The sequence below is a fragment of the Manacus vitellinus genome, unplaced genomic scaffold, assembly GCF_001715985.3.
Source record: "Manacus vitellinus isolate BGI_N305 unplaced genomic scaffold, ASM171598v3 scaffold_49_pilon, whole genome shotgun sequence".
NCBI classification, from domain to species: domain Eukaryota; kingdom Metazoa; phylum Chordata; class Aves; order Passeriformes; family Pipridae; genus Manacus; species Manacus vitellinus.
Genome location: NW_021940603.1, coordinates 3,415,787 through 3,441,078, shown reverse-complemented (window position 1 = coordinate 3,441,078; position 25,292 = coordinate 3,415,787). Strand labels below are relative to the sequence as shown.

Here is a 25,292-nt window from a genome sequence, read left to right as displayed (position 1 = left end):
TATGGTAATGTTTCCTGCCCTTCAGGATCAGTCCTGTAAATGGTCACAAACAGCATCAAAGCTCCAACAGAGAACATTCTGAAGAGCTACAGGTGCCCTCTGTTGGTACCTCAACAGCTCTGGAGTATTTGCTTCTAATATTGGACAAATGGTCACATTCACCTAATTTATACACTGAGCTCAACTTTCAGATTCTCTCTTCCTGTTTGCCCTCCAGCACACAAACGTGGATGATGGAAAACAGAGCTAGTTTCTTAGATAGAAAGAAAATGTTTCGAATCTAATGTGGTACAAAAGCCCCAAATATTTTATCAGGATTTCTAGTCCAGTATTTACAAAACACATACATGCTCCTTCTCAGGCTGGGACCCAGAACATATCAAGTGCAGAAGTCACAAATGCAACAAACAGCTTAACAATACACACCCTGTTGCTGCAAAGAGCCAAAGAAGTCACAATGAACATAACACACAAGTATACAAAGAGTCCCCAGAATTTTATTTAAAGATATATGTTCAAATGCAGCATTGAAAAAAGAGAGAGTGGAATGCCAATAGTCAGAGAACTTATGCAGAGTTATGTTTTCTTTGATGAACTAGCACCATTGAATCACAAGTCACAGACTAATTTATTTCTAGAGGTGTAAAAACCTTCCACCATTATAAAATTTCTATGAATTCTAGTAAAAATTGATTCTCAATTTACTACTCCTACAGAGATGAAAGCAGTCTGAAGTACAAGTTTTCACATCTACTCATTGTTCAAATTACCCATAAACTACAGTTTTTTCTTGAGTCTAAACATCCCGATCAAGGGGAAAAAAATGTCTAAAAAGTGAACTTCACAAGTCTTTACAAACTAAACAAGTAAGAAAAATCTACTGTGTTATAAATATACACAGTACAATATGTACAAGTCTGGTCTTATAAAATAAGAGCTTCCTAGTTCATAAAAATACTAACTCAGCTACAAAATTTTCCCAGTATTTAGTCAAGCTGTCTCAAGCAGTCACCATAGCAAATTCCTAAACCACTGATTTGTTCCATAACACAACAGTTTGAACATGTTCACAATGGGAAAGAGCCCAACACTTCACCATAAAACTGCTTTCTAATCCTAATTTCCCACTCAGGTTCAGTGACACTGCTAGTGTTTGCTATCTATTTTAATGTCACAAGACCTTTACATATTTCTAGACTGTGTTTGAACTATTCAAAGTGCTGAAAGTGCAATCAAAGAATAGAGTTCTGTATCCATTTTCCAGTGCATCCTTCTCTGGCACTGGTAACAGTAGCCACGTGTTTATAGGTCTGTGAGGTCAACAAGGCACACACTCATTTGTACATGCTCAGGTAAGTATGCACAGACACACACATGCACTTTGCTTTAAAGATCTGCCCCATAACATTGGAAGGCTTCTTTTGAATAAGGAAATTCAAAAATTCCTTACAAATGCCTTAATGCAGATCCTGGAATTCATAAAAGACCCTGACACAAACTGCTTAAAAAGACTGTGAGATGGTGGTGGGAAAAAAAAAAAAAGTTTTGGTTTTAAACTTATTGTATCCAAGTATTGCTCTGGAATACAGAGACACAAAGTCTATGCTCTCTCACTCTTTATCAAGCCATGTCCAGGTTACAGTAGCCCATGTGATTTATCGTTACAATTAACAGCATTTGTGAGCACACACATATGTAACACTCGGTATTTGTTCTTCTACTGGAGACCATCTGCAGTCTGAATGAAAATGAAACCATTTGAAGAATGTTTCAAGCAATATCCTTCTGTACTTACACACACAAGTACAAGAAATAACAAAGCTGAGTTGTGCCTCAACCAGAAAACAGATTTCACTGAGACAAGTTAACATTGCCTCCTTTTCTCTCTCCTTCTCTACAGTGCTCTCCTCCGACAGGCATCATAGTAACTCGTGCTGTTAAAAATTAAGAACATATCCCTCTTGACAAAGTTGACAAATTTTTCTAGTGGGCACATTGGCTTGCTGGAATGTTTATAATGATCCTTGCAGAACGAGGTCTGGAATGTAACGTCAGCACCGTTATACAGGATGCGGATAAAGTGTTCTTTGGGTCTCTTCCCATCCTGCCACAGCTCAAAAACTAATCTGGCAGCAAACCTAGGAAATCTGGCCTCTGTAATGCCCAAGGCACTGAGAACAGGTGACAGTGTGACATCATGTGCAGAGTAGAGAACAAATACTTCTTCTTTCTTGCCTTCAGCGACACGTTGCAGCCGATCAACAGTCTGGTTGAGGAAAGGATGAGTGGCCAATAGCGCATACAAGAAATAAAGTTTCTTTTCCTGTCTTTCTCTCTCATCCTCCAACTGATGTCTCTTGATTACTTTGAAGTGTTCCATACCAATGCAGCCAGTTTTGGTACACGGAAAAGTGACATTGTGGCAAAAATAGCACAGGAGAGAATCAATAGGGTTAGAAGCTCTCAGCTGCCTGGTGGGAATGCCCACAATCTTTGCCATATCCACATATATTTTCTCCAAATCATTGTTTTTCACCCGCAAGCTGTACTGTCTGCGTTGCTCCTCCTCTAGGTAGTGGTTTCTCATGGGGCAGTCGCAGCTTCCAGAGCAGAAAATGGTGCTCCACTGAAGCCTCATGTTAATTTTTTTCCAGTCAAAATCTGGCAGGAAGGTGTAGAGCAGGGCCAATGCACTCTGCAGGGTTCGACTTTTCCCTGTTGTCTCCAAGTAGAGCTGTTTTGCTGTCCAGTCACTGGGAAGCAGTTTATGTTTGTTTATGTAAATTTCTCGTAATTGTTGTCCATTCCTCAAGTGTTGTACAACCCCTGAAAGAGAATTTTTGAAGAAGTTACAACATATGATTTGAAACTTCGTAGTTTTGAAAAATAAAAAAAATACAGCTAGTAGCCTTACTGATAAATGAACACTTAGTTAAAAGGTTATGAACTTACAAAACTGAACTTCACTTATGATTGACTAGTACAAAAATCGTCTGAAATACGAGATACCTGTTATTCTTCAGTATCTCTCAGATTCTAGGAACTAAACTGAAATATAGGTAGAAAAACCTGGTTCAACAAGATTTGTTTAAAACCTTAGTGGTTTAATATTTGTTCCTTGGACCAAGACAGAGACTGAATGGATCTAACATGACTATAAAAGTAGTTTTGAAGATGATTTTGAAGAGGGACCCAGACAGGCAGAGAATGCTTTGCTCCCTGAAAATTTATGGCAGCCAGTAAAACCACCAGCAGTCACAAAACAAATACACAGAATGTAAATTAGTGTGTAAACTCACAAAACAGTGGTGCCATCAAACTTTCTTCTCCAGCCTCCTTCAGGAGGTTTTTTGGTTTTTTTAAACAAAAAGTTGTTTAAATTTTAAACAATTTAAATTGTTTGATAATTCTTACACTAGAGCTCTGCCAGATGGGAAGGAAAAGGTGTGCAACCTCGTGACACACCAAGACCTTTGCTCCAGAATCTGTGTTTCTTGCATTAGCCTCTCACAGCAGCAAAGCAACAGGCAGGAACCATCTATGCACCATAACATACATTGCTAGAGGCAACAGGAGTCCCCAAATACCAGTTACAATCCCTGTGCTGTGTGCAATTCCACATACAACAAGCTGTGCTGGGAAGTGTCAGGGAGTGGTCCATGGTATCCTGCCTCAATTTCTCCTGACATCACTTTGCAACACTTGACACTGACCAAGTTTTTTTTTCCCATGGGAACACATAAGGATTTGACAGGCACCAGATGTATAAAGTATTTCTGTAATACAGGCATCCAGTTTGTCTGTTACATCAGAACCCCTTGTAAGGGACACAGCAGCTACAACACAGGTAAAAGCAGGCCACTAAGTGATTGTTCTTCAGTTCCAGGGCTCCTCTGAATCACAAACCAGTCAGTAACAAAGCACCAGATTCTTCCTCAGGAGGTACTGAGCAGTGTTGTTTGTCACAAGGGTAACAAAGCAATTTTGTGCTGTAAAGCAATATGATGGAAAGGTGCTCTGACCTGCTACAAATAAAGTTAAGAGATGCCAAGCTTGACCAGTCTGTAACAGAATTGTCAAGCTTAAGGATAAACCATGATTTCTACAACTGCTGCCACTTTTTACAGTAGAGAGACTAATACTTTATTCATATCCCAGCATAACCTATGCTATGACCAACATGATAAGCTTCCATAAAAAAGCATTTATGTCAACATAAAGAAAATAGAAGATCTCTTTCAAGCAGACTGTGTTTAAGAGAGCAGAGGACAGAGCTGCTATGGAAACTCACCTGTCTGAGTAAGCTCTCCCATCTCACACTGAGAATGACTGGGGTAGCGAGGGAGGCTGCTCAGGGAACCATCCATTTGGGCTGCAGACCCTTTGGACATATGTTTAATGAAAGCTTCAAGCTGAGGATGAGAAGGTTTCCTAGAGAGGTAAAAACCAAAATGTGAAAACTCCCAAAAGCATATGGGAAAACAGCTCTAGAGAGTCAAGTATTCCAAGTATGTCAGCTCTGAAATTTCATGGTGTGAGGTTATTTCCCACTGAGACTCCATCTGCATTACTAGGGACTTTTGCAAGTATGGAAAAGAAATCTAACTACTCACTATCTACCAAAGAGATATACTGAAACAGATGTCTTCTCATGTTAAGATTATGATACCTTTCAGTAAGCAATTTGGAAAGATTTTTTTTGTTTGTTTGTTTTTAAATGCAGTCACTAATACTGGTGTGAATTGAAATATATATAAAATCCTTATAAAAAAAACAAATGTCTCTCCAGTTTCTGAAGTACCATTGCACTTACAGCACAGCCAAGGGCACTACCAATCTAAAGGGGTTCAAACAACCAGTATTTTAAGTAGATGATCTTGAAGGAATTTTTGAACTCTGTAACGTACAATGCTGATTACAATCTCAGCCTTTCTTTCTAATTACTTCAGACCTTAGGCACATGTAGTCTCCATTAAGTGGTACCTGGGAAGTAGTATCCAGAGGCCCCATTAAAATTGAAAGTCATTGTTTCGGGTATTGTACTATAACCCAGGAAGGAAGAGGCCAACACTGTTGGACACTTGAACAGATAAGATACCCCCACCATGCAAGTAATGAATACAGCTGGAAAAGAAATATACACCAAAATGCCTAACTTAACTCACTGAAACAGAATTCAAGTCCATGAAAGAATTCTCAGATCTCCTAAACTCATCTGCAAATTTCAAAGACACTCTGGACTCAGCTCACTGTGGTACTGCTGTGCAGAAAACTACAGATACAAAACAGGCCACAAACAGTGTAACCCAAAGCGGCGTGAACCTTTAAAAAATAAGTCTGTGCTCACATTTCTACAGCAGAAATGCATTACATAAGCAGGGATTTCTTTGTTAAATGTCAGCGGTTACCAAATGTCAACAGTTACCAAATGTCACACAGTCACTTCTCTGCTTTTGTGCAGAACTAAAACAGAAACTGTTTGGCAACCCAATCTGCCCCAGATGGTTGTCATTTTAATAGGACTTTCAGCCTGAATAGGGTCAATATTTTTGAATGTTGCTTAAAAAAAACACTAAAATTATATATATAAGATAAATTCTGCCTGAGATATTTTACAGAAGTCTGGAGTTTGTGTTTATTCCTCATATTTCCATTTGCTAGAATGATAAACTATTTTGATATAAAAACCTCAGGTCTAAAAAACAAAAAAGCAGAGTTGCAGGACCCACCAGAGGGAGCAATAACACTACTAAAGTAGGAATGAGTGTCTGGAATCAAAGTTTACTGGGACAAAGACATCCCTGCTTATGTAGAAGAGCCAACTGAGAAACTCTTATACACGAGAAGACCTCTTGCAGAGCTGTGTTCACAGCATGAATATACAGGAGATGTCATAAGAGTCAGTGCCTGTCAATAGAAAGGTTGCTCATATAATTTTGTAAAACTTGAGTTTTCCAGTATTTAATTTACCTTCAGGAAAAAAAAAACCTCCTGGAAGGAAAATGTTACAATAAATCATGGTACAAGTGCCAGTAACAAAACAACGCAAAATGAGACAAAAAGCGTAATGAGATAAAAGGTCAGATTAATCATTCCATTTTTCCTTCAATTAGAAAGGAAACCCAGCCAACTTATGACACTGCAACTCCACAGTTTCTTCTGCATATTACAATTTTAACAAGGCAAATGAAGATTAATATTTGCAAAGCAGAGATACATAAATCAGGCTTTGTTCCTTTCTCAAGCAGTCGAGGCTTCCTGTTGTACAAGTGTACATTAGAAGCTCACTCAAGCTCCAAACGAGAATTTCAAACTGAACATTTTGTACATTACACTATTTTCACAGCCCAGCACTGCAACCTAAAAATGGGAGAAGTTGAGAAAATTAAATTAAACCCACTAGCAAATTGCTCTTTAAGCTTACCACAAAGGTAGGAGGCTGAACTACCAATTTTCTAAATCTTGTACTTTACAAAAGTCTACACATGAATAAATTGTCAACCTCAATTTTCCTTAAACTCCATTTATTTAATTAGCAAGTTCTGCAAATACATGTGAAAGAAAACTTTGAGGAACTGTATTATCCATTCAACTTCTTTTGCTGCTTTGTTTATAAAAACCTGAAAGAATTCTAATGGAATCAAACCTGTGCTGACGAAACTGCCAGCAACCACTTGTGGGAAGGAAGAAAGGAAAGAAGTATTTGTCAGTGCTTTGCAAAAAGATTTCTCTAAAAACATGGCAGGTAAGTCAAATTTTCATATAGATATCTAGATGCAAGTTACTTAGCTTTGAATTACACTATATTTAAAGTTAAGACAAGATAAGCACATGCTTGCAGAATCAAATTATGAAATATGACAAATTCAAAGCTTACTACTTGATAAATATATTCCAGGGGAAAATAAAAAAAAAAAAAAATCAAACAATAGAAATAAGAGCCATTCTGCCTGAAGGAGACAGACATCTCAGGCTACAGAATACTTTTATCCTGAATGTAATCCTCATGTATGGAACCAAATTCTGAAAATACCAGAAATTCTCCTCAATTAACCCTGTACAACTGGGCAAATAAACACATATTTTTCTCAGCAGCAAAATTTACAACAGCATTCAGGCTGCCAGCTGACAAACCATTCCCCCTCCCACCCCAAGATTTCTCTTTTATTTAGAATATGAATCCTCCTGTTGAATTGGCCAATTTACAGATGCTGCAGGAGATGGAGTATCCAGGCAACCCGGCTGGGGCTGCTGGAGCAGGAAGCAAAGGAAATTGCTCAGTTGTACAGCTGAAAAGACTGAATTATCCTTGAAATTTTATTTCCATAAAAGTAATCAGAAAATAAAAATGGGCTAAAGGGATATCCTTCTGTCATTTGCCCAGCATTACAATGGCAAGCTACCACATTTGGCAATAGTATTAGTACAATAAATATTTCAGATTTTGTCAGAGCATAAGCTTTTCACTTAAATCCACTAGCAATAGCCACAATTCCTAATTTTGAACATTTGTTTCCCATATTTCAAGTCTGATAATTTGCCTTTTAATGATTTTATTTTTGTAAAATAGAATGAATTTTACCTGTAACAAAACTGAGGATGCTTCTTTTCCCTCATAGTAATTAATTCAGTTTATCTTTTCCTTATTTACAAACTAAACACTGGGATAATAGATGCCAGATTTAACACTGTAGTTTTCATGCACTAGCATTAAAATGGACCAACATTGAAATCCTTATTCAACACTTAAATATCTTATTTGTAAAGGTCTTAAAAAGCTTTAATACTGAAATATCACCCCTTTATTGCTACACTGTAACCAGTGTACATGGAAAGAAATCACACTGCCCAACTATTTGAACTCTATGTGCATTTCTGCCAGGAACTGAGCTGACATCCTTCAATAAAAATTGGCTTTCTCCTTGAGGCGTTCAGATACAAAAATGAATGGCACACAGACATGACCTTTCTGTAAGTGTACAGCATGTGATTCTGTCTGCAAACTGTACCAAGCAAGCCCCTTTTTTCTTTACTTAAAATGCAAAAAATTATTTTATAACTTCAAGCAAAAATAACGTGTCTTTTCTGTGAAGTTCGAGTAGACAGAAAAAAGGGTCAGATCAAAGGACTGCACTGTTTCCTTTTTAGAAGGCAAATGAATGGAAAGAGCCACTAAACCCAACAATAGATCAGTGTAGTCTACAAAAGAGATCCTAAGGCATTAGTAGTACTGTTGGGGATTATTTATTCATAAAGGTCTCACAGCTTTTACATTTTTATAACAAACTCTACAGTGCTCCCCTGGTAGGTACCTGGGACTGGATGATCTGTAAGGTCCTTTTCCACCCAAACCATCTTGTGATTTTATAATTCCACCTACTTCACTGCTCTTCTGAGTCTTTAGAGTCGAGAGGAGACCTTTCTTCACCTAATTCTGGTCTGGATTGTACTTTGACCTCACCCCAAGTCAAATCCACACCTCCTTTAGCTCACAGTATGATACTTTCCTCTCCCACACTTTTCCATCTCATTTTTGTGGCAGTTTCAAAACATGTGCCTATTGAACATAAAATTTCAGTATTTGTTACTAAGCTTCTTATGATTAACATCAACACCTCTCAGAACGCCTTAAAGCATATGCTAATTAACCCAGTTTACTATCAAATTATGTCAGTCTTCTGAAATCATTTTAGCATCTTCCAAAAAACATTTCTTCTCTCTCTCACATATAAACTCAGTGAAGAAACACTGCATATTTTTTTACTTTTGACACTGTAAATGTGATCTACATAAGGAACAAAAAATGGGAGAATAATTTATTTCCCTCATAAGTAAACACTACAATGAAAAGATTTTCATAACATCATTCAGTTGATTTTCTCGAGGAAAAAAAGTGTATATTATTCAGTTCCCTTTGGAAATTTGCATCCAGAACAATGAAAATAATAATAATAATGTTAATTGAAGTTTTAGAGGGAAGAAATCTCCAAAGCATTTAATCCATTTGCTTATATTCATTCCACACTTATATGTCACAATCCGTCATTCGCGAAACCAAAGAGTGACCTCAAGGCTATTTTGCATATCCATTAGAAGTCCATGGGGCTGTAGCATAATCTGCTTAATTAATGAATTCCATCAGCTGAATGCCAAGTCAAATAAAGAACAGCCTGCATATGAGCAGCATGCTTATCTGATGCTATAAGTCCAAAAAGCTTAAACAAGCCAGACTTTCAATCAGACACCTCAACTGTACAGCACCAAGAAGCCTTCAGTTCAAAGGCAGTGATTACAGACCTTGTCATACTCCCCTTATAAATATGTTTACAATGAAACACCACGTTTACATCATAAAGGAATATAAGCCCAACAGCCAAACACAGCAAATCACTTCCTGATGCTAAAGTAATAAATGTTCCACTCAAAACACCTGCCAAAGCAGCAACAATTCCAGCCCTATTCAGGAAGGTCAGCTTTAACACCTCTGGACAGAACAGTGCAGAGCCAACTCCTTTAATCTTTCTGCTGCCCTAAAACAGGATATTCTGTTTTACCTAAGTTCTGCTCTTGGGGAGACAAGGTCTTGCAGTGGCTGTGAATGTTAAGGGATGTGTACAGATGTATCATCTGTACACTGATGCTCTAATGCTTCATAAATGGTGTGAGCCAAGGGTATCTCCCCCGCTGGGCTCCTCCGAGCCTGACACTGTGCTCTCCTAACTGCTCCACTTGGTCATTCTGTGTCAAAAGCCACACTGCTTCCTTGCCTTTTATGAATAGTTTTTATGACTCCAGGGCCTTCATATTGTATTCCTTGACTGAAGCTGAAGTGGAAATAGCTATAAAATCTTCTCTGACAAATACAAAACTGAGGTCTCATGTGGCACTTTAATATTGAGAAATACAGCTACTAATCCAACATTGTCACTTGCAGTTAACATCTTCTCGACAAAGCTTTCTCACATACCTTCTAACATGACAGATATTAAGCAAGATCAGAAGATCAGAGCCGCTAAGAACTCAATGAAAATCTGGATCATATTTCTTTACTTAGTACTGCATGCTGAAAATAGTCTCACCCCTAAAGGCAAGTCACTAATAATGTTATCATAGCTATTAGCAAACGATTCATTTTCCATCTTGTTACAGAAATTAATTGCCCACTCAGCTCTATGGCAGAGATAACTGGAGTTTGGTCACCATTGATCACAACTCTGTCTGCCTCCATTCACCCAATTCCTTATCCACTGAGCAGTCCATCCTTCAAATCCATGTCTCTCCAATTTGGAGATAAGGATGTCACGTAGGACTGTACTGAAAGCCCTACAGAAGTGCAGGTAGATGACACTGGTCAGTCTTCCCTTGTTGACTGTTGCAGTCACTCCATCAAAGAAGGCCACCAGACTGGTCAGGCACAATTTGCCCTTACTAAAGCCATGCTGGCTGTCTTGGATCACCCCCTTGTATTGCATGTGCCTTAAAATGCTTCCATGAGGATCTACTCCATGATCTTCCCAGGCACTGAGGTAAAATGCACTTTCAGCATGGCCTTAACACTTTCAGCATGACAGAGAACAGCCAATTCTGAATGAAGAAATAATGCTCTTGCTTTTCTGGTGTAGAATTAAAGACAGAGGAGATTCCATGCTATTCTGGGAAAAGGTATTTATGGTGTATCTACAGTGCTGTGTTTATCTATTGTGCCTCTTTTCCTGAGTAATGTATGCAGGAACACAAAGCAGACCCAGCCCCAATCACTTGGAAATCTCCACACCTGACACCGCTGAGGTGGCAGTAGCATAAAGATGTATATTTGCCTAAAGGTTTTGCTAACATATCTGACAGTTTTTCTTTATATTTTTCTTTTAATTGTAAGTATTCAGTAGGTTCACTGGTAATTTCTTTACTGGAAAAAAAAAATAATACCATAGATCCTTTTAAAAAGGAGAAAAAAACCACATGTAATCAAGCAATCTAGGGCAAAGGTTGGGGATTTACATCATCACTGTTTATTTCTACTGCTTTACACTATAATTCACCTTTATCAGCGAGTAAACTCTAAGCAAAAAGAAAGGTTCTTCCATGGGGAAGAGAAGCAATTCAGATCATATCTACAGCTCAAAGTGGTTCAGGTGTGAAACAGACATCAGCAACCTACATAGACATGACCTCAGACAGAAGCACTGTACTGATACAGAAAGGAAACCAGTGTTTTAAGGTCAGTCAGACACAAATAACTTAGTGTGACAGTACTTAACAGTGAGTGCTAACTACAGGAAAAGGGTAGTTTACAAGTCACAAAATGCATCTTCTGTTAATTTGCATTTTTAAGTTAAATGTACAACTTCCATTTTTTCCCTGAATTTTGACACAAATCATTAATTTAAGGGAACTCTGATAGCCTATATTTCTGAAAAGTAAAAGAAAGAAATAATAATATAAAATACAAATGTCAGTGATGTAGTGATGAACTGACTGAGACCTTTTTGTATTCAGATGAAAGGAAACATGCTGAGCTGAAATGGAAGAGGCTATCTAAAATGCTGCACTTACATTTTGAAAATGTGTAAAAGCTTATCTAAGAGGAATGGCAACCTAAATATTCAATTAAATAGCTTTTTCTTTTTAAAGAAATATGAAGAACTTATTCTGATCTGAGCTGGTAACAGGTAATAGTTCTTGTTTCAAGGGAAGTATTGCACCACTGATACAGGGATTGTTTTTTTTAAACCATAACAATACACAAATATCTGACGTGACGTACTTCAGGTTGCACAAATTGTTTCCTGAAGAAGAACAAAATAATTCTCAAGCAAAACAAGCATTTAGGAATGACAAAACCCAAGAATTTTACCTGCTGGGCACCAACATACAGTCAATGTCAGGTCTCTTTGTCTTGGGAATGGCATAGAGTGGATACCTATCACCATGTCGAATCAACACTTGAACTGACACCAGCTTAAAATAATGAGGTGCATGACCTAAAGTGAGGAAAGAGGAAGAAAAAAAGAGACAAAATATGTTACCTGCCCACACTTTCTTTAATAAAAAAGCAGGTATAGTTAGCTCAATAGCTTTGTTATTGCAATGAAAGAAAACACCCCTAAGAAATTATAACTTACCATCCCAAAAAAGATTTCACTTTAAACTGCAAGATAAATTACGCAAGACTGAGTTTCTTAGAACATCTCCATAGGACCTCTGAAGTCCAACAACCACACAAGACATTATTCAAGCACCAAACTCTGCCAACACAATAAGGTTATTCCACTTTTATGCCTCTCTTCCAGACCCCACCATAATGATAGATTTTGCAGCATGTCTAATCTGGAGCTTTTTGATATACTAGTTTGTAATTTATTTTATATGTATTAGTGGGATATGCTAATGAGGGAATTAATTCAGACTCCCTTGCTGCTGCAGTCGCTGTAGGGTAAAGAATGCAAATATGCCTTCTAGCTGACCATGTCTAATGGTTTGGAATCCAAAATTAATTACTTCTGTAGGGTTGGTTTTTTTTCAAAATTCCAAGTCAACTGTTTGCAATACATCTCACTTGTACTAAATATTACAATTCAATTACAATTACAATTCCCAAACCTTTTAATTTTAGGCCATTGGCTGGAGACAGAATCACTTCCAAAAATCAAGACAACAGAGAGGATACAAAGGGAAGAAAAGAAGAACAGCATATTTTGAATGACTTAAGGAAATTCAGCAACCAGTTCATGTTTGCTGTACCTTCTCCAAGTACCAAAGAACGGAGCATGCACAAAGTTATCAATTCCAGTGACAGTACACAGAAACAAGCAACTAAGCTGTGGTTTGCACTCCCAAAACTTACCTTCCATGCTGCGTTCGGCAATGGTGGGAATATTGCAGTAAACATGAGCTTCATAAACAGGATCTATGGCAGGAGGCTCTGTCAGCAAATCAGGCATTATTCTCTTTCGACTCTTAGGATTCAGCCCATCTTCCCTGACTGGGTTTACTGGTATTAAATGCACTGAAAGATACAAAGCATACACCATACATCTTTAGGAAGGTTTAAGGACATAGAAGACTATGGCTTTTTAAAAAATATTTTTAAGTAATTATGACAAAGACTGTGGTTTCCATGAGAGGATGTCTCTCAATAGTATACAACTTTGTTGTGATTTTTTTGCTGATTTACACAGCCCAGAAGAGCTCCTTGGCAAAGCCAGTGCTTGGCTAAGACTTCAGAATAGACCTGGATGTAGAACAATGCTGCCTTTTACACTCTTCTTGAAGCTACTTTTTCTGTCAGTCTCTGATGAAGCTCTAAGAACATGAATTGAAGAAAAAGGGCCACAACAGGTCCAGCTGTTTCTCATCATTTTCGCTTAAAAACTGACAGTGAAGGACATCAGCACAAGACACAGCACAGTTATGATGATGGTAGTGCAAACCATTGGGAATATAGAGTAGTTAAGATTGAAGGATCTGGAGTATTCATCATTTTCCTCACTAATCCCTGCCCTTACTTTGCTACTTTGCCAGCCTTAAACAGTCTGGCTTACCCAAAAAAAAAAAAAAGCACACAAACTATATTTCTTGAAACATAACTCAGACTACCCAAAAAACATGAAACACCAAAAAATTAAGTTAATGCTCATACACAGTGGGGGAACTAACAGAAATACCACCACTAGGTCTTCTGACACAGAGAATCGAGCTGAAGCATATCTGAATTTAAGGTCAGACTTGTAATGACAACATCCTTTATATCCTTGATGTGAAAGCATTAGTTAATTTATGAGGCTTACAAGACTACACTTGTAATAACAAATGCCCAGATTTATTTTTTTCTATTAGTATTTTCTGATATTTTAATTAGAAGTTTTAAAGGTGAAAATGAGGAGGAAAAGTGTCTGTATTTTTACCCCATTCTAAGGTGGGGGGGGGGGGGAAAGAAAAAAAAAAACAAATTTCAAAGCAAAACTTTACTAATTCTTCTAGGTCAGTTTCTCAGTTCCATCTTGACTCCCAACTCCAATTTTAGAGGTTAATTTGTTTCACAATAAAGAGTTGTGCAGAACAAGAAAAGGACAACAGTAAACCAAAGTGAAAAGCATGTAGACTTTAAGAGCACGTAGCCAGTAATACAACACAGACTCTTCATTCTTCCACTACAATACACTACACTTCAGATATTTTTATTTGGTTAGCCTTTGCCTGCCAAAACCAGAATCCAAGCATTTTCCATAGCCTTGCTAGTGCTGTTGACAAGGCCAATACCCACAAAGTGCAGCGACTTCAAACTTTTGATTAAGTTGTTTCAGTTCATGCACACAACTGTGCTTGGTGAGAATATTAAACTATAATTTTGACTTTGGCCACTTAAACTGAGGAGCTCAGCTGCCATTCCAGCATTTATCTACCAGGTTCATTTTTTAGCTCCTTCCATGCTTAGACTCATGTTGTTGAGAGACATTGCAAACCACTGACCAAGAAACCAGCAGTAACACAGAGCCTTGGCAGTATCTGTCAGAGGTTGGTAACTCTGGTTTGAAGGGGTTTGCAGCAAACCTGGGTTTGGGGTATAAATCCCAAACCCAAGAACGTGTAACAACAGTTGCTGGACTCTGCAAATAGAAGGCAGTAGTTGTCTAAAGAGTACAAATGGCAAACTACAGCAGTTACATTAAGTTGGTCAAGTTTCCAAGCCAGAAAAGGTTCTAAGCAACAACTCTCAGTTTTCTGTAGCAATTTTCTCTAGAGCCACCCACAACATTGCTACTGCTCAATTAATGTCACAGACACACACAGGCTGAAGTACTGGAAAGGTGATGTAACTCAATCCAGCTTAGACACGCGAGGGTTTCAGAAGACAGGGAAACCACACCCCAATGGCAAAAACTACAAACTCTGGGGCTAAAACTGAGTTGGGAGGAAAAAAGCAAAATAAGGATCCTAATCTTTTACCCAAGGTAGTTTTAGCTGTGAAAAAATGTGAACAGATCACATTTTGCACTGAGACAATTAACTGCAGAAGCCAACAGATGCATACATTAGCTTATTAAAATCAAGTGCCTATGATTCCCAGGGCCAAATAGTCTGTTTGCAGAGAGCAAATCTCATTTCTAATCCAACTGGTTGAATAAATACTTTAACACTGCCAGACAAATTTAAGGATAAGGAAAAGCACTAAATCTTAAAGAGAAACACCTACTGCCTTTAAAATGTTAAAAATAAAACTGAATATTAAAAATAACAGCTACAGGATTGCCAGATTACATGTTTGAAGTTAAAAAAGCCACTCACAGAACACCCTTAAAGGAGACTCAAGTCAGCACAGCAGCAATGGGTGCAATTTAAGAATATTTTGTGGACTGGAAATGGACTCAGATTAGGAATAACAATAGTTCATGTAATAACTCCAACTACTGTCCTTACTGCACAGTGAACAAGCTTGCCTTATACCAGGGAAGGAGGAACACAGCATTTCCTCACTAAACTATTACCACTCTGTCCATGTTCAGGTACCTCAGACAGGGACCAGGCTAAAAGAACTTCTAACTTTAAACCCAGGGGTTCAAAGGTGAACTGGACTAGATGCTCTTTCAAAGGTCCCTTCCAACACAAACTACACTATGATTCAGTTTAAATGATTCAAATTGTTCACAGGTTTGACAAAAATAATTGTCAAGGTGGTCAAAAAAATCTCAGCTGCTTAAATAAGTGCAAATAAACACTGCCATGACAAGTAGCATCTACTTTTGGCACACTTGAAATAACAAATATTGGGTGAAAACAATAATAACAAAATCAACCAAACTGCCTGCACAAATGCCTGTGTCTTCTGTTTAAATACTTTAAATAGAAAGTGACAAAATCATATGAACTGGTCACCAGTTTAGGCAGTCTACTGGAAATTTCCACTGAATGTATATACATGAAAATAGCAAGTATTTCAGAATGGAGGGGTGGGGGCACAGTGAGGGAGAATGATGCCACAGGGCCAAGGAGAGATGAATTCCAGTTGGAGATCTGCCTTCTCTTTGCTCAGCACGGTGACCCTGAAGAGCCCACTCAGCAAGGCTGGTCCTCCTTGCCCCTTGTTAAAGCTCCTCAGAACCCAGAACAATCCTGCACTTTCAGTGCTTTGGGATGAGGCCCCCAAGTGACACATCTCCTCTTTGTATTTCTGCCTGCTTCAAACACAGAGGTATTTTCCATATCAACAGCTAAACTCTCAGTTGTTTCTCAATTGTTTTCTCATCTTCTGCCATTCCCTGGACATTGTTATTGCCTCACCTATTTGGGATGTTTTCTCCTGTCTCCTTCCCTTCTCATTTCAAGTGGTTGGTCTTTACACTCCCTTGCTGTCTTCATTTATCTCCCTTCCTGGCTCTCAAGTCCTTCTTTGCACATCTTATCCTCTCCACCTCCCTATGCACAGAAGGCTCAATTTGTTCCCTCAGTTTTGTACTCCTTATAGCACATAGAGCAGTTATCTAAAGCTCTTTGAAGAGCTGACTTTCTCTCCGTATCTGAGTATTTCATTACTGAAAATCCTCCTCTGCGCTGTCAAACCCACCTCTGTCTCCCAAGTGGGTTTTCTGGTCCACATGTAATGAGCAAACCTACAAACAGTACTGGGCTGACACAGCTGAGAGGGGGAAAGGGAAAAAAATAAATAAAAATGAATTTTAAAAATCCCCCCATATGAAGTTGAAATTCATCTTTTTTTCCATACTCAGTTCTGCTCTTCCAGATGTAAATCATTACAATATCAGAATTCTGTTACAGAGTTTTCACATCACTTTTTATAGCTTAGCACTATTTTATATGACTTGCTCTATTAGTTCACAGTAACATGCACTTGCCCCAAACAGAAGTCTGCCAACGTGTACATAGTCATACTTAAATCTATGAGCTTTTGAACAGGAATTTTCCACTGCTGTGCCTTTCAAAGCTTATGTTTTACTATGACAGGAATACAGCAATGTAAACCAGAAATGGAACAGATGATTTTGATGTGCATTTCCCACAGCCAGAGCAGTTAATAAAATATATCTGAAACATATTTCATCATCTAACTGGAAGCTCTGCCAACACTGAAACTATAAAGAATATGTACATATTATTACAGAGGTAGTTTGGCAACAGGAGGGGAAAGACAATATTTTTTATTTCTCAATATTCACAAACTTACTTTTAAAACTTAAGAAGCTACATAAAAACTGCTTTGAAAACATTAATTTTGAAAAATTTATTTCTAGGAACAAAAAGTAAAAGGTTACAGAAACAATAAAATTAAAGAAACCTCAGTGAAACTCTTCCCAGCATCCCACTGAGCTAAAATTGCTTGAAACATGAAGTAAAACTAAACACGTGGGCTGGTATCAGACAAAAGGAAGATCTGATTGAACTTAGCAGCAACTTCTGTCCTATGAGAGACAGAAGGACACTGGTCACATATTATTACAGCTAAATACTGCGACAGAATAATTCCTTCAAGAATTCTTGCAGCTCCGAATGGAGATTATTAAGTCAACAAAATTCAGAAGAAATAAAATCCGAACTCTGATATTAAGTTTAATTAAACCAAAAACCTCCAACAATTTTTATTTTAATTCATACCACAGAACCCTAGGACCAAATTTTAAAATTAGGTGACCAGTTTGACTAAGAAAAGTCTTAATGAACAAACCCAATGGTATCTCAAACATTATGACATACGGTTTTATTCCCAGTGTACATTAAGGAAGACCTATTTAAAGAGCCAAAAGTTAATTTGCCTGACTTCCATACTCCCCTTCCCTACCCCCCACCCAAGTCCTGAATGTCACAAAATATACCAAAAAGACAAATATTAGGTAAGTAGTTTCTAAGCAAGAGAGGCAGTCATTCAGAAAGTGCTTTCAGTGGAACCACCGTTACAATTCCTACATAGCAACTAATCCCCTCTGGAAGAATGTCAAGCTCACCATATCAGCTATTGTGCTCAGAAGCCAAAGCAGAGAGCCAGTCTGAAGCACACTAGGGCTACAAAATTAACATGAATTTGACAGAATTCATTACAGCAGAAAACCAAACACAAAGCAAAGTGCACTTCATGTAGAAGAAACACCAAATTAAACGCCAAATCACTTCATTATCAATTTCTCTCCCTCCTGCAGTCCTACTTTCAGCTTGACAAGCAAAAGGTAGTACCCCTTTTGAAAAAAAAAATAAAAAAAGAAAACAAGACTTATCCAACAAAACAAGACTTATCCATGAAAAAAAAAAAAAATCACTAACATTTACCTAAAACCAGAAAGATGAGCAATAAAACCGGTTTCCATTGCTGTTTTCCCTTGTAGCTCCAACCAGCCTGAGAAGCAGCAGCCATGTTAGTCTTGATTTTCTGACTAAACAGAGACCTGAAGTTTTCATCTATTATAAAACAGAAGGTTCTTTCAGCCCCATGCAAACATACTATTTCAAACAGTCAAACAGAAATTCAGCCACACAGCTGAAATGAAAAAAAAAGCACAGCAACCCCACTGTAGGTAACCTTATGCTGATGGGTCAAGAAAAGCAAATGCGCATGTCAGGGAGCACAAAAAGTTATTTATCCACTTCCACCTTCCTCCCACCCCCCTTTCTGCTCCTACCAGGGCACTAACTGCACTGCCTAGCACAGAGCAGAACACTCAGGCTTCTGAAAGTCTGGTGATGAATATGGACTTCAGAGATTCATATACTCATTAAGTTGGAAAAGACCTCTAAGATCAAGTCCAGCCGTTAACCCGACACCACCACGTCCCCAAGTGCCACATCCACACAGTTTTCCTCATATCCAAACTAAACCATCCCTGGCACAACTTGAGGCAATTTCCTCTTGTTCTATCACTTGATACATGGGAGAAGAGACCAACCCCCACGTGGTACAACCTCCTTTCAGGAAGTTGTAGAGAACGATAAGGTCCCTCTGAGCCTCCTTTTCTCCAGGTTAAACACCCCCAACTCCCACCTGCTCTTCTAATTATTTTCTCCCTGAAAATAATGGAAGTTAGAAAAGGAGAAGTATAGGGAGGAAGAACCAGAAAGAGGCAGGAATGCCTCAAAACAACTGAGATGAGGGGAAAAAGGTAAAGATGTGTGCAGCAAGAAAAACAATCTGGACAAAGTAGATAAGGCACACGTGGGCTGAAGAGCACACAGAGCAAGACCGAAGGGACACGGTGCCAGCTGAGAAGAGAAGCAGCCTGAGCACAGCACTGCCAGAGCTGTGACATCCTGCCATCCCAGGTCCCATCCCTGCCATCCTGGGTCCAGTCCCTGCCTCCCTGGGTCTGATCCCTGGTGCCCCACACTCCCACCTGAGCAGGACATATCCCCAGGGACAGTTTTAGAGCTCTGCTTCAGATTAAAAATGCACATTTGGACATCAGTGAAGTTCAAATGCGCCCGTGTGACACACAATACGCTCTTCTCATTTTCTTCTTTTGGATAGCTAAATAAAGGCTTTGACAGTCTCGAAGGTAAGATCCCTAATAACAGTGAGGGCCTTCATCCATAATGCATAACATCACTGTCACTAATGTGCTGTATTTGAATGTTGAGTAATCACACAAACAAAAAAAGGCTTATTAGCCTCACACTGCTCAAACTATCAAGTACTATTAAGAAAAATAACCATAAAAATATTTTAAAAGGCTTTCTAAGCCTGTGAACATAAGCTTCTAAGTTTCAGATTTTATATTTATATAAAATATAAATGGAGCTACTAAATTTTTACTTTTAAATTTTCACAGGCTTTTACTTTATTTAGAATGTGTAACTTAATTTAAGAAAACACTCCAGTAATTTCTATTTTAAATCAAACCCCTTGCCCTACAGACCCTGATGAGAATTTTTTTTATATAAAATCTGTCCATACTGAACTTATGAAGACGTGACAGCCCTCATTGTCTTTGCAGTCTCTAACCCTTAACCAACCATGTCTGAACCTACTTCTTTCACCACATCCCTGCTTCCCCAAGCATTTGCCCTTCCATTTTCCCCTCTTCTGCCATGTGTCCCGTATGTTGTGGAGCAAGTGGGGCCCCTCGAGCACAGATTTATTCTCCACAGGCAGCTCCCTGTGCAACCACAGCCCTTTCTACTGCAGAGCAGGCTCTGAGCTTCAAGGTTTTCTTCCCACAGTGCTGCTAAATTCTCTGAGCACGACTACAAAGAATAAAAGAGTAAAGGGAGCTATAGGGAGGTGGGTAGTAGAAAGAAAAACAGTGGGGGGCAAAAGGAGACACACACCTTAATTTAACCTACAACAGCAACAACAAAATGCTCTCCCTTGACAACCCCTGACAAGATAAAGAAGGTTCTTTAGAGTGTAATTTCTCCACAAATACTTCAACCTAACAATTGTGTGTGTTTGAAGGTGACATAGGTACAGCCTTCAGACTGCAGCTGTACCAGGGTAAGCACTTCCCTCCTCACACACTTCAAATGTTACCAACCCAAATCTCTGAAAATGGATGATTCAAATACAGACTCATCAACCTCAGTACAGAATTGGGCAGGAACTTCCAACCTCACAGCATTCACTGAGCAGTCAAATGTGAGCAAACAGAAAACAGAGACTACAGAGCCCTTACTCTGAGTTTCCAACAGTTTGCAGACATTCAGCACTAGTGATGAGTTATGGACTGAGACATGCCCAGATGCATATACCTATTTGAGCCATCCAATTTCTGGATTGCTGCTGCTGTTCTTCCTTCTATAAGGGAGTTCATAATAATTTAGAGACTTTTCAGAGTCTGTTGACTTAAAGCACAATTCTCTTGCCAGCACCCTACGTGTCAAGTTCTAGGATAGACTTTCAAAAATATTCACAAAGAATGCTTAAGTGTAGTAGCCAAGTAGCAGATATCATTGAATAAATATTCTTTTCAAGCCAGTGCTTCTAATAAAAAGTGCTGAAAAATGCTTGCTAGAGCAGCCCTGAATACCTGCATTTCATACTGCAGAACCAGAGTGCTGCCACAGCCTTCAGCACAGCATATTCTGACACCAGAAGTTAAAGCCCACTAGAATAGTTTTATCGATCCTATCAAATAAACATAAACATAGTCCCTTCCTACAGCAAAAGTAGCAATTACTTTTGAAGACCATGAGGAATCCTGCAGCAGACTTGTGAAACAGAACATCGTATTTTGAATTCTTACATCTAAATTTTAACCTGCCAAGAGAAACTGATTATATTCACAAAGTTAGTGAGAGGGGTGGATGGGGGGATGTGTCCATTTTGGTGCACTGGTCTTTGCAGGGTAAATTTCTGCATTACTTGGGTCAATAATCGAAAAATGCTGGTTTTAAAATTCTGTTCAGTGCTATGTTTGTATTTCCTCATATTTCTTAAACTACATCTTCTGTTTCGAAGTGACGACACAGAAGTTACAGTCTCATTTCCTTCCCCAATTACTTCTTGTGATTTAATAAAGACAAGAGGTGGATTTCCATTTTCTTTTACCCTTGCAGACTCAGCCACCACAGAGCCTGAAACACCAGGTCCCTTGCTGTCCCCGTCCTCCACCTGGAGAACTCAGCTACAGTCACTCTTCACCCCAAAACATCTGGTGATGGGAGCAGGGCAGCCACCATAAGGAACCACTCTCCTCCAACTGGAAAAATACTCATGGGAAATTTGAGTTCAGATTTAGGATAAACAGACAGTGTTTCTTCACAGACAAAACAAGAACTTCAGCATTGTCTCACCCGTGCTTCAGCAGAAAAGCATTCTGCAGGAGGAACCCCCAGAGCAGCAAAACCCAGAGGGGAGCCTGCAGGGTTCCACATGGCCCTCTGCAGCGAGCACAGCACTGCTGTGCCAAGGCTGCTCAGCTCCAGCACCAAGCTGGCTGCTAGAAAACATCAGCCCATGCCACATTTGCTGTCAATAAATACTTAGAAGTAAAGGCATCTCAACTGTCTTTTAAAGACTGTCAAGGACATCATTAGAGGAAAAATCGCAGCAGACAACACAACTAAGCAACAGCTACAGCTGTTCACTGTTATTCAGCTCACAGGGAAACAAACAATAAAACAAATGCTCTCTTTGGTTTGCCTGCTACTTTTTAATTTGTAATCCAAGGAGAAGTACCTGTCCCAGGCTGAGATGGACATATCACAGGATATTCTGAGTTGGAAGGTACCCACAAGGATCACTGAGTCCAACTCTCAAGTGAATGACCCATACAGGGTTCAAACCCACAACCTGGGCACAATTAGCACCAAGCTCTAACCAGCTGAGCTGGTTTTCAGATCCCTAAAGTTTTTCACTGGAGATGCCAATGTCCCTGTGGACACCTGAGAACTACTGTAAGTCAGCTACTTTTCTCAGCTGCTTTTCACAGACTTGGACAGAAATAGCCAAACCTCCCACCCCTGTTCAGAAGTAGGATATTTGTCTGCCTATTTTCTGGCTCACAAGTTATGAACTTCTTTGAAGCTTTTCCTCATTTTGTGACAATTGCCTTGCCCACAGAGCCATAGCTTGCAGGTACTGACCCAGGGCCTTATTCCATGTCATACTCAGGGAAAAAGACCAGACTGCTTTGTCTGTGTACTCATGTTCAAAGATAAATAGAGCAACTACACACAACTACCGTGTCTGGTAGCTTTAAAAACCAGCTTACCAGCTTTAAAAACTCACACCAGTATTGTGGAGAACAAGTTTCCTATTTCCAGTTGCATCAGCTGCATGCATTGATGATTTTTTTTACAAGGTCCCAATTGGACTTACACAAGGAAAATAAATACGTTAAGAAAATCCTTTTTGCACAAAACACAACATGGCAGGCCTTGTACTATTGTGTTTGAGACCTAATTTAAGCAGATACATTAAATTATATAATGGGTGCTTTCATTTATTAAGTCCAGATGTGGCTCTGAAAAGAGCTTTATAGTTTTAGAGGTTCCCCCCCACTGTTTTTCACTGGACAGTTCAGAAGGGCATATGGCACTGGTTAAATAGCTTCCAGGATTTTCAGCCTGACAGCAATAACACAGCAATGCTGACTGCAAATCTGAGCCTTTTCAAGCTCTAGAGATGACAATCATTTTCCACTTCTCCACCCAAAGTAAAAAATTACTCCTGTATTTTATCCTATTTTTCCACTACACTGAAACTCTACAATGTTCACCATGGAAAATATTTATATTTTCATCAAATAAATATACCTGCATAGTAAAGCTTTTCCTTTCCAGCTTGTCACTAATTACCTCACTGCTTGGCTCTGCAGTTTGTCTGAAGGGGCTGGGGGAGGTTCCTACCAGACATCGAGACAGATTTCCTGCTCTATAAAACACATCACTCAAGTCAGATCTTGCTTGTTCTCCAGGTTATTTAGTAACAAGATGCAAAAGGAGCCCATCACTGCTCATGCTGAGGGAGTTACATTGGTCCCTTGCCCATCACAGGCTCACTGGGGCTCACAAATGAGAAGGGCAGCACTATAAACCACAACGCTCTGAATGAAGTCCCTCCTGTGTCCACAGAGCTGCCACATCTCAGCAGGTTGGGAGATGACTTCAGCTATATCAAAGCAGTGTCCTGAGGGCCACCAAACAAAGCTTAAATACACAAAGACTAACTACTGATTTTTGTAAATACAGTAGATCTAGCCATTGCTACTTACCTAACAAGATTCATGAGCACTACAGTAAGACTTTAAAGCTCTGTCCTGCTTCTGTCTACAGAACTCAGCAACTGCTCAACGAACTAATCCAGCTGAATTGTCCTGGAACACATTTTCAGAACAGCTTTTATCAGCTGTGTTCAGAAACTGTTGGCAACTCTTCCCACTTCCACAGTATTGTCTCAAAATAAAGATCAACATGAAAAGGTAGCTGCTATATGCTGATATACAATGTACTGAATGCCAGTGCCATCCTTTGCTGGGGGGTGGGGACCCTTTTTTTTCTTTCTTTGTTTTGTCCTTTTGTTCTGTATGATTTCTTTTTTGTCCTGTATGATTCTCACAAATACTGGAGTGGGAAACTGTGCAGCAGTGATTGCAACATGACTGAAAAAGAGATGCCTGGCAGATTTCACATGTGAACGGAACATCAACAGAGCGGCCAAGTACACTAAGTGTTCAGCATAGCAGAAGAAAACATGGCAAAAAGCATTTTCTCAGGAACATGGACCACAAATCCTCTGCCTTCAGTGATTCTTTCATCTACAGCAGCTGAGAATGATACAAAAACATGCCCCATACAGTAGAGTTCAAGATAGTTCAGCAGTTGCTCCTGTTCTCTTACCCAGCATTCTGTTGCTAACACTTCACATCTTTGACATGGGCGCTCTGCAGCTGAAACCATTGTGCTCCCTGAATCAGTTTTCATGGAATTCACCAATGGATATATCCTCAAATGGATATGAAGGGGAAGTCTGCACTACTGTTTTCTATAATCCTAGAGAAAGTGGGTTTTCCCCCTTTGAAAGACCAAATAATAGGAACATATAATTATCTGCAGCTTCAGGTGCATGTCATTGCCTCTTTTCCCTAAGGTTTTCCTGAGACAGCATTCCAAAATACTCAGAATGTCTTTTGACATTCATGTCAGCTGTTATTAGGGCGTGTACTAGAATATCCAGCTACTGAAATAGAAATCACAAAATACATAAGTAAAGCAATGCAATAAAGGGACTTAAAAGCACACCTTTGCTCTGCCCACCACATCTTTACAAGCGTTGCTCCCCTGGTGTCAAAACACCAAGTTAGCAGCTTTTGGGGGGGCAACAAACTACATTTGCTCACTGTGAAAAGCATCCTTTGTCACCTCTCTACAGAGCTGCTTCCTGCACCTCTCAGCAGTATCTGTCTGCACCTGGGTCAGAGGCAGTGATCTCTCTCTCTCTCTCAAAGGGCGGCCACCCCAAAGGCAGGGAAACCCACCGTGTCTGCAGCTCAGCCACAGCCTCTGCAAAGGCACAGGGCACAAACTGTTTAATATGTTAATGTCATCAGTCAGACACAATCCAGAGACATCTGGCACTTCTCTATCGCAGTGTCCTTCCAAGATAAAAAGCCTTACAAATTCAAATCAATATTTTCAGTACTGCATTAAATTAGCACTTTTCTGTTTCACATCTAATCCCAACTGTTTTCTGTCCACAAACTGACCTGCTCAGGGAAGTGATCTCAACACCATATGCCACTGCTTACCCAAGCCAAGCCAGCTCACTTGTTTGTCCTTGTCAGCACCAGGGCACAGAAAGCTGCCATGGATTTGCTAGCAGCAAACCCTGAAACAACATATTTAATACAGTAGAA

The 25,292-nt window shown here is 39.2% G+C and overlaps 1 protein-coding gene across 1 annotated transcript in view; it reads right to left on the bottom strand.

Moving 5' to 3' along the window:
- Positions 1-477: 477 nt before the first annotated feature.
- Positions 478-25,292, bottom strand: part of PXYLP1 (2-phosphoxylose phosphatase 1) — a 33,763-nt gene continuing 8,948 nt past the window's right edge. The window contains exons 2-5 of the mRNA XM_008931214.3: positions 12,845-13,006; positions 11,855-11,981; positions 4,292-4,431; positions 478-2,826 (exon numbers count right to left, since the gene is read on the bottom strand). Of these exons, the coding sequence (XP_008929462.1) occupies positions 1,895-2,826; positions 4,292-4,431; positions 11,855-11,981; positions 12,845-13,006 (1,361 nt within the window). The 3' untranslated portion in view covers positions 478-1,894. The remainder of the gene's footprint in view (positions 2,827-4,291; positions 4,432-11,854; positions 11,982-12,844; positions 13,007-25,292) is intronic.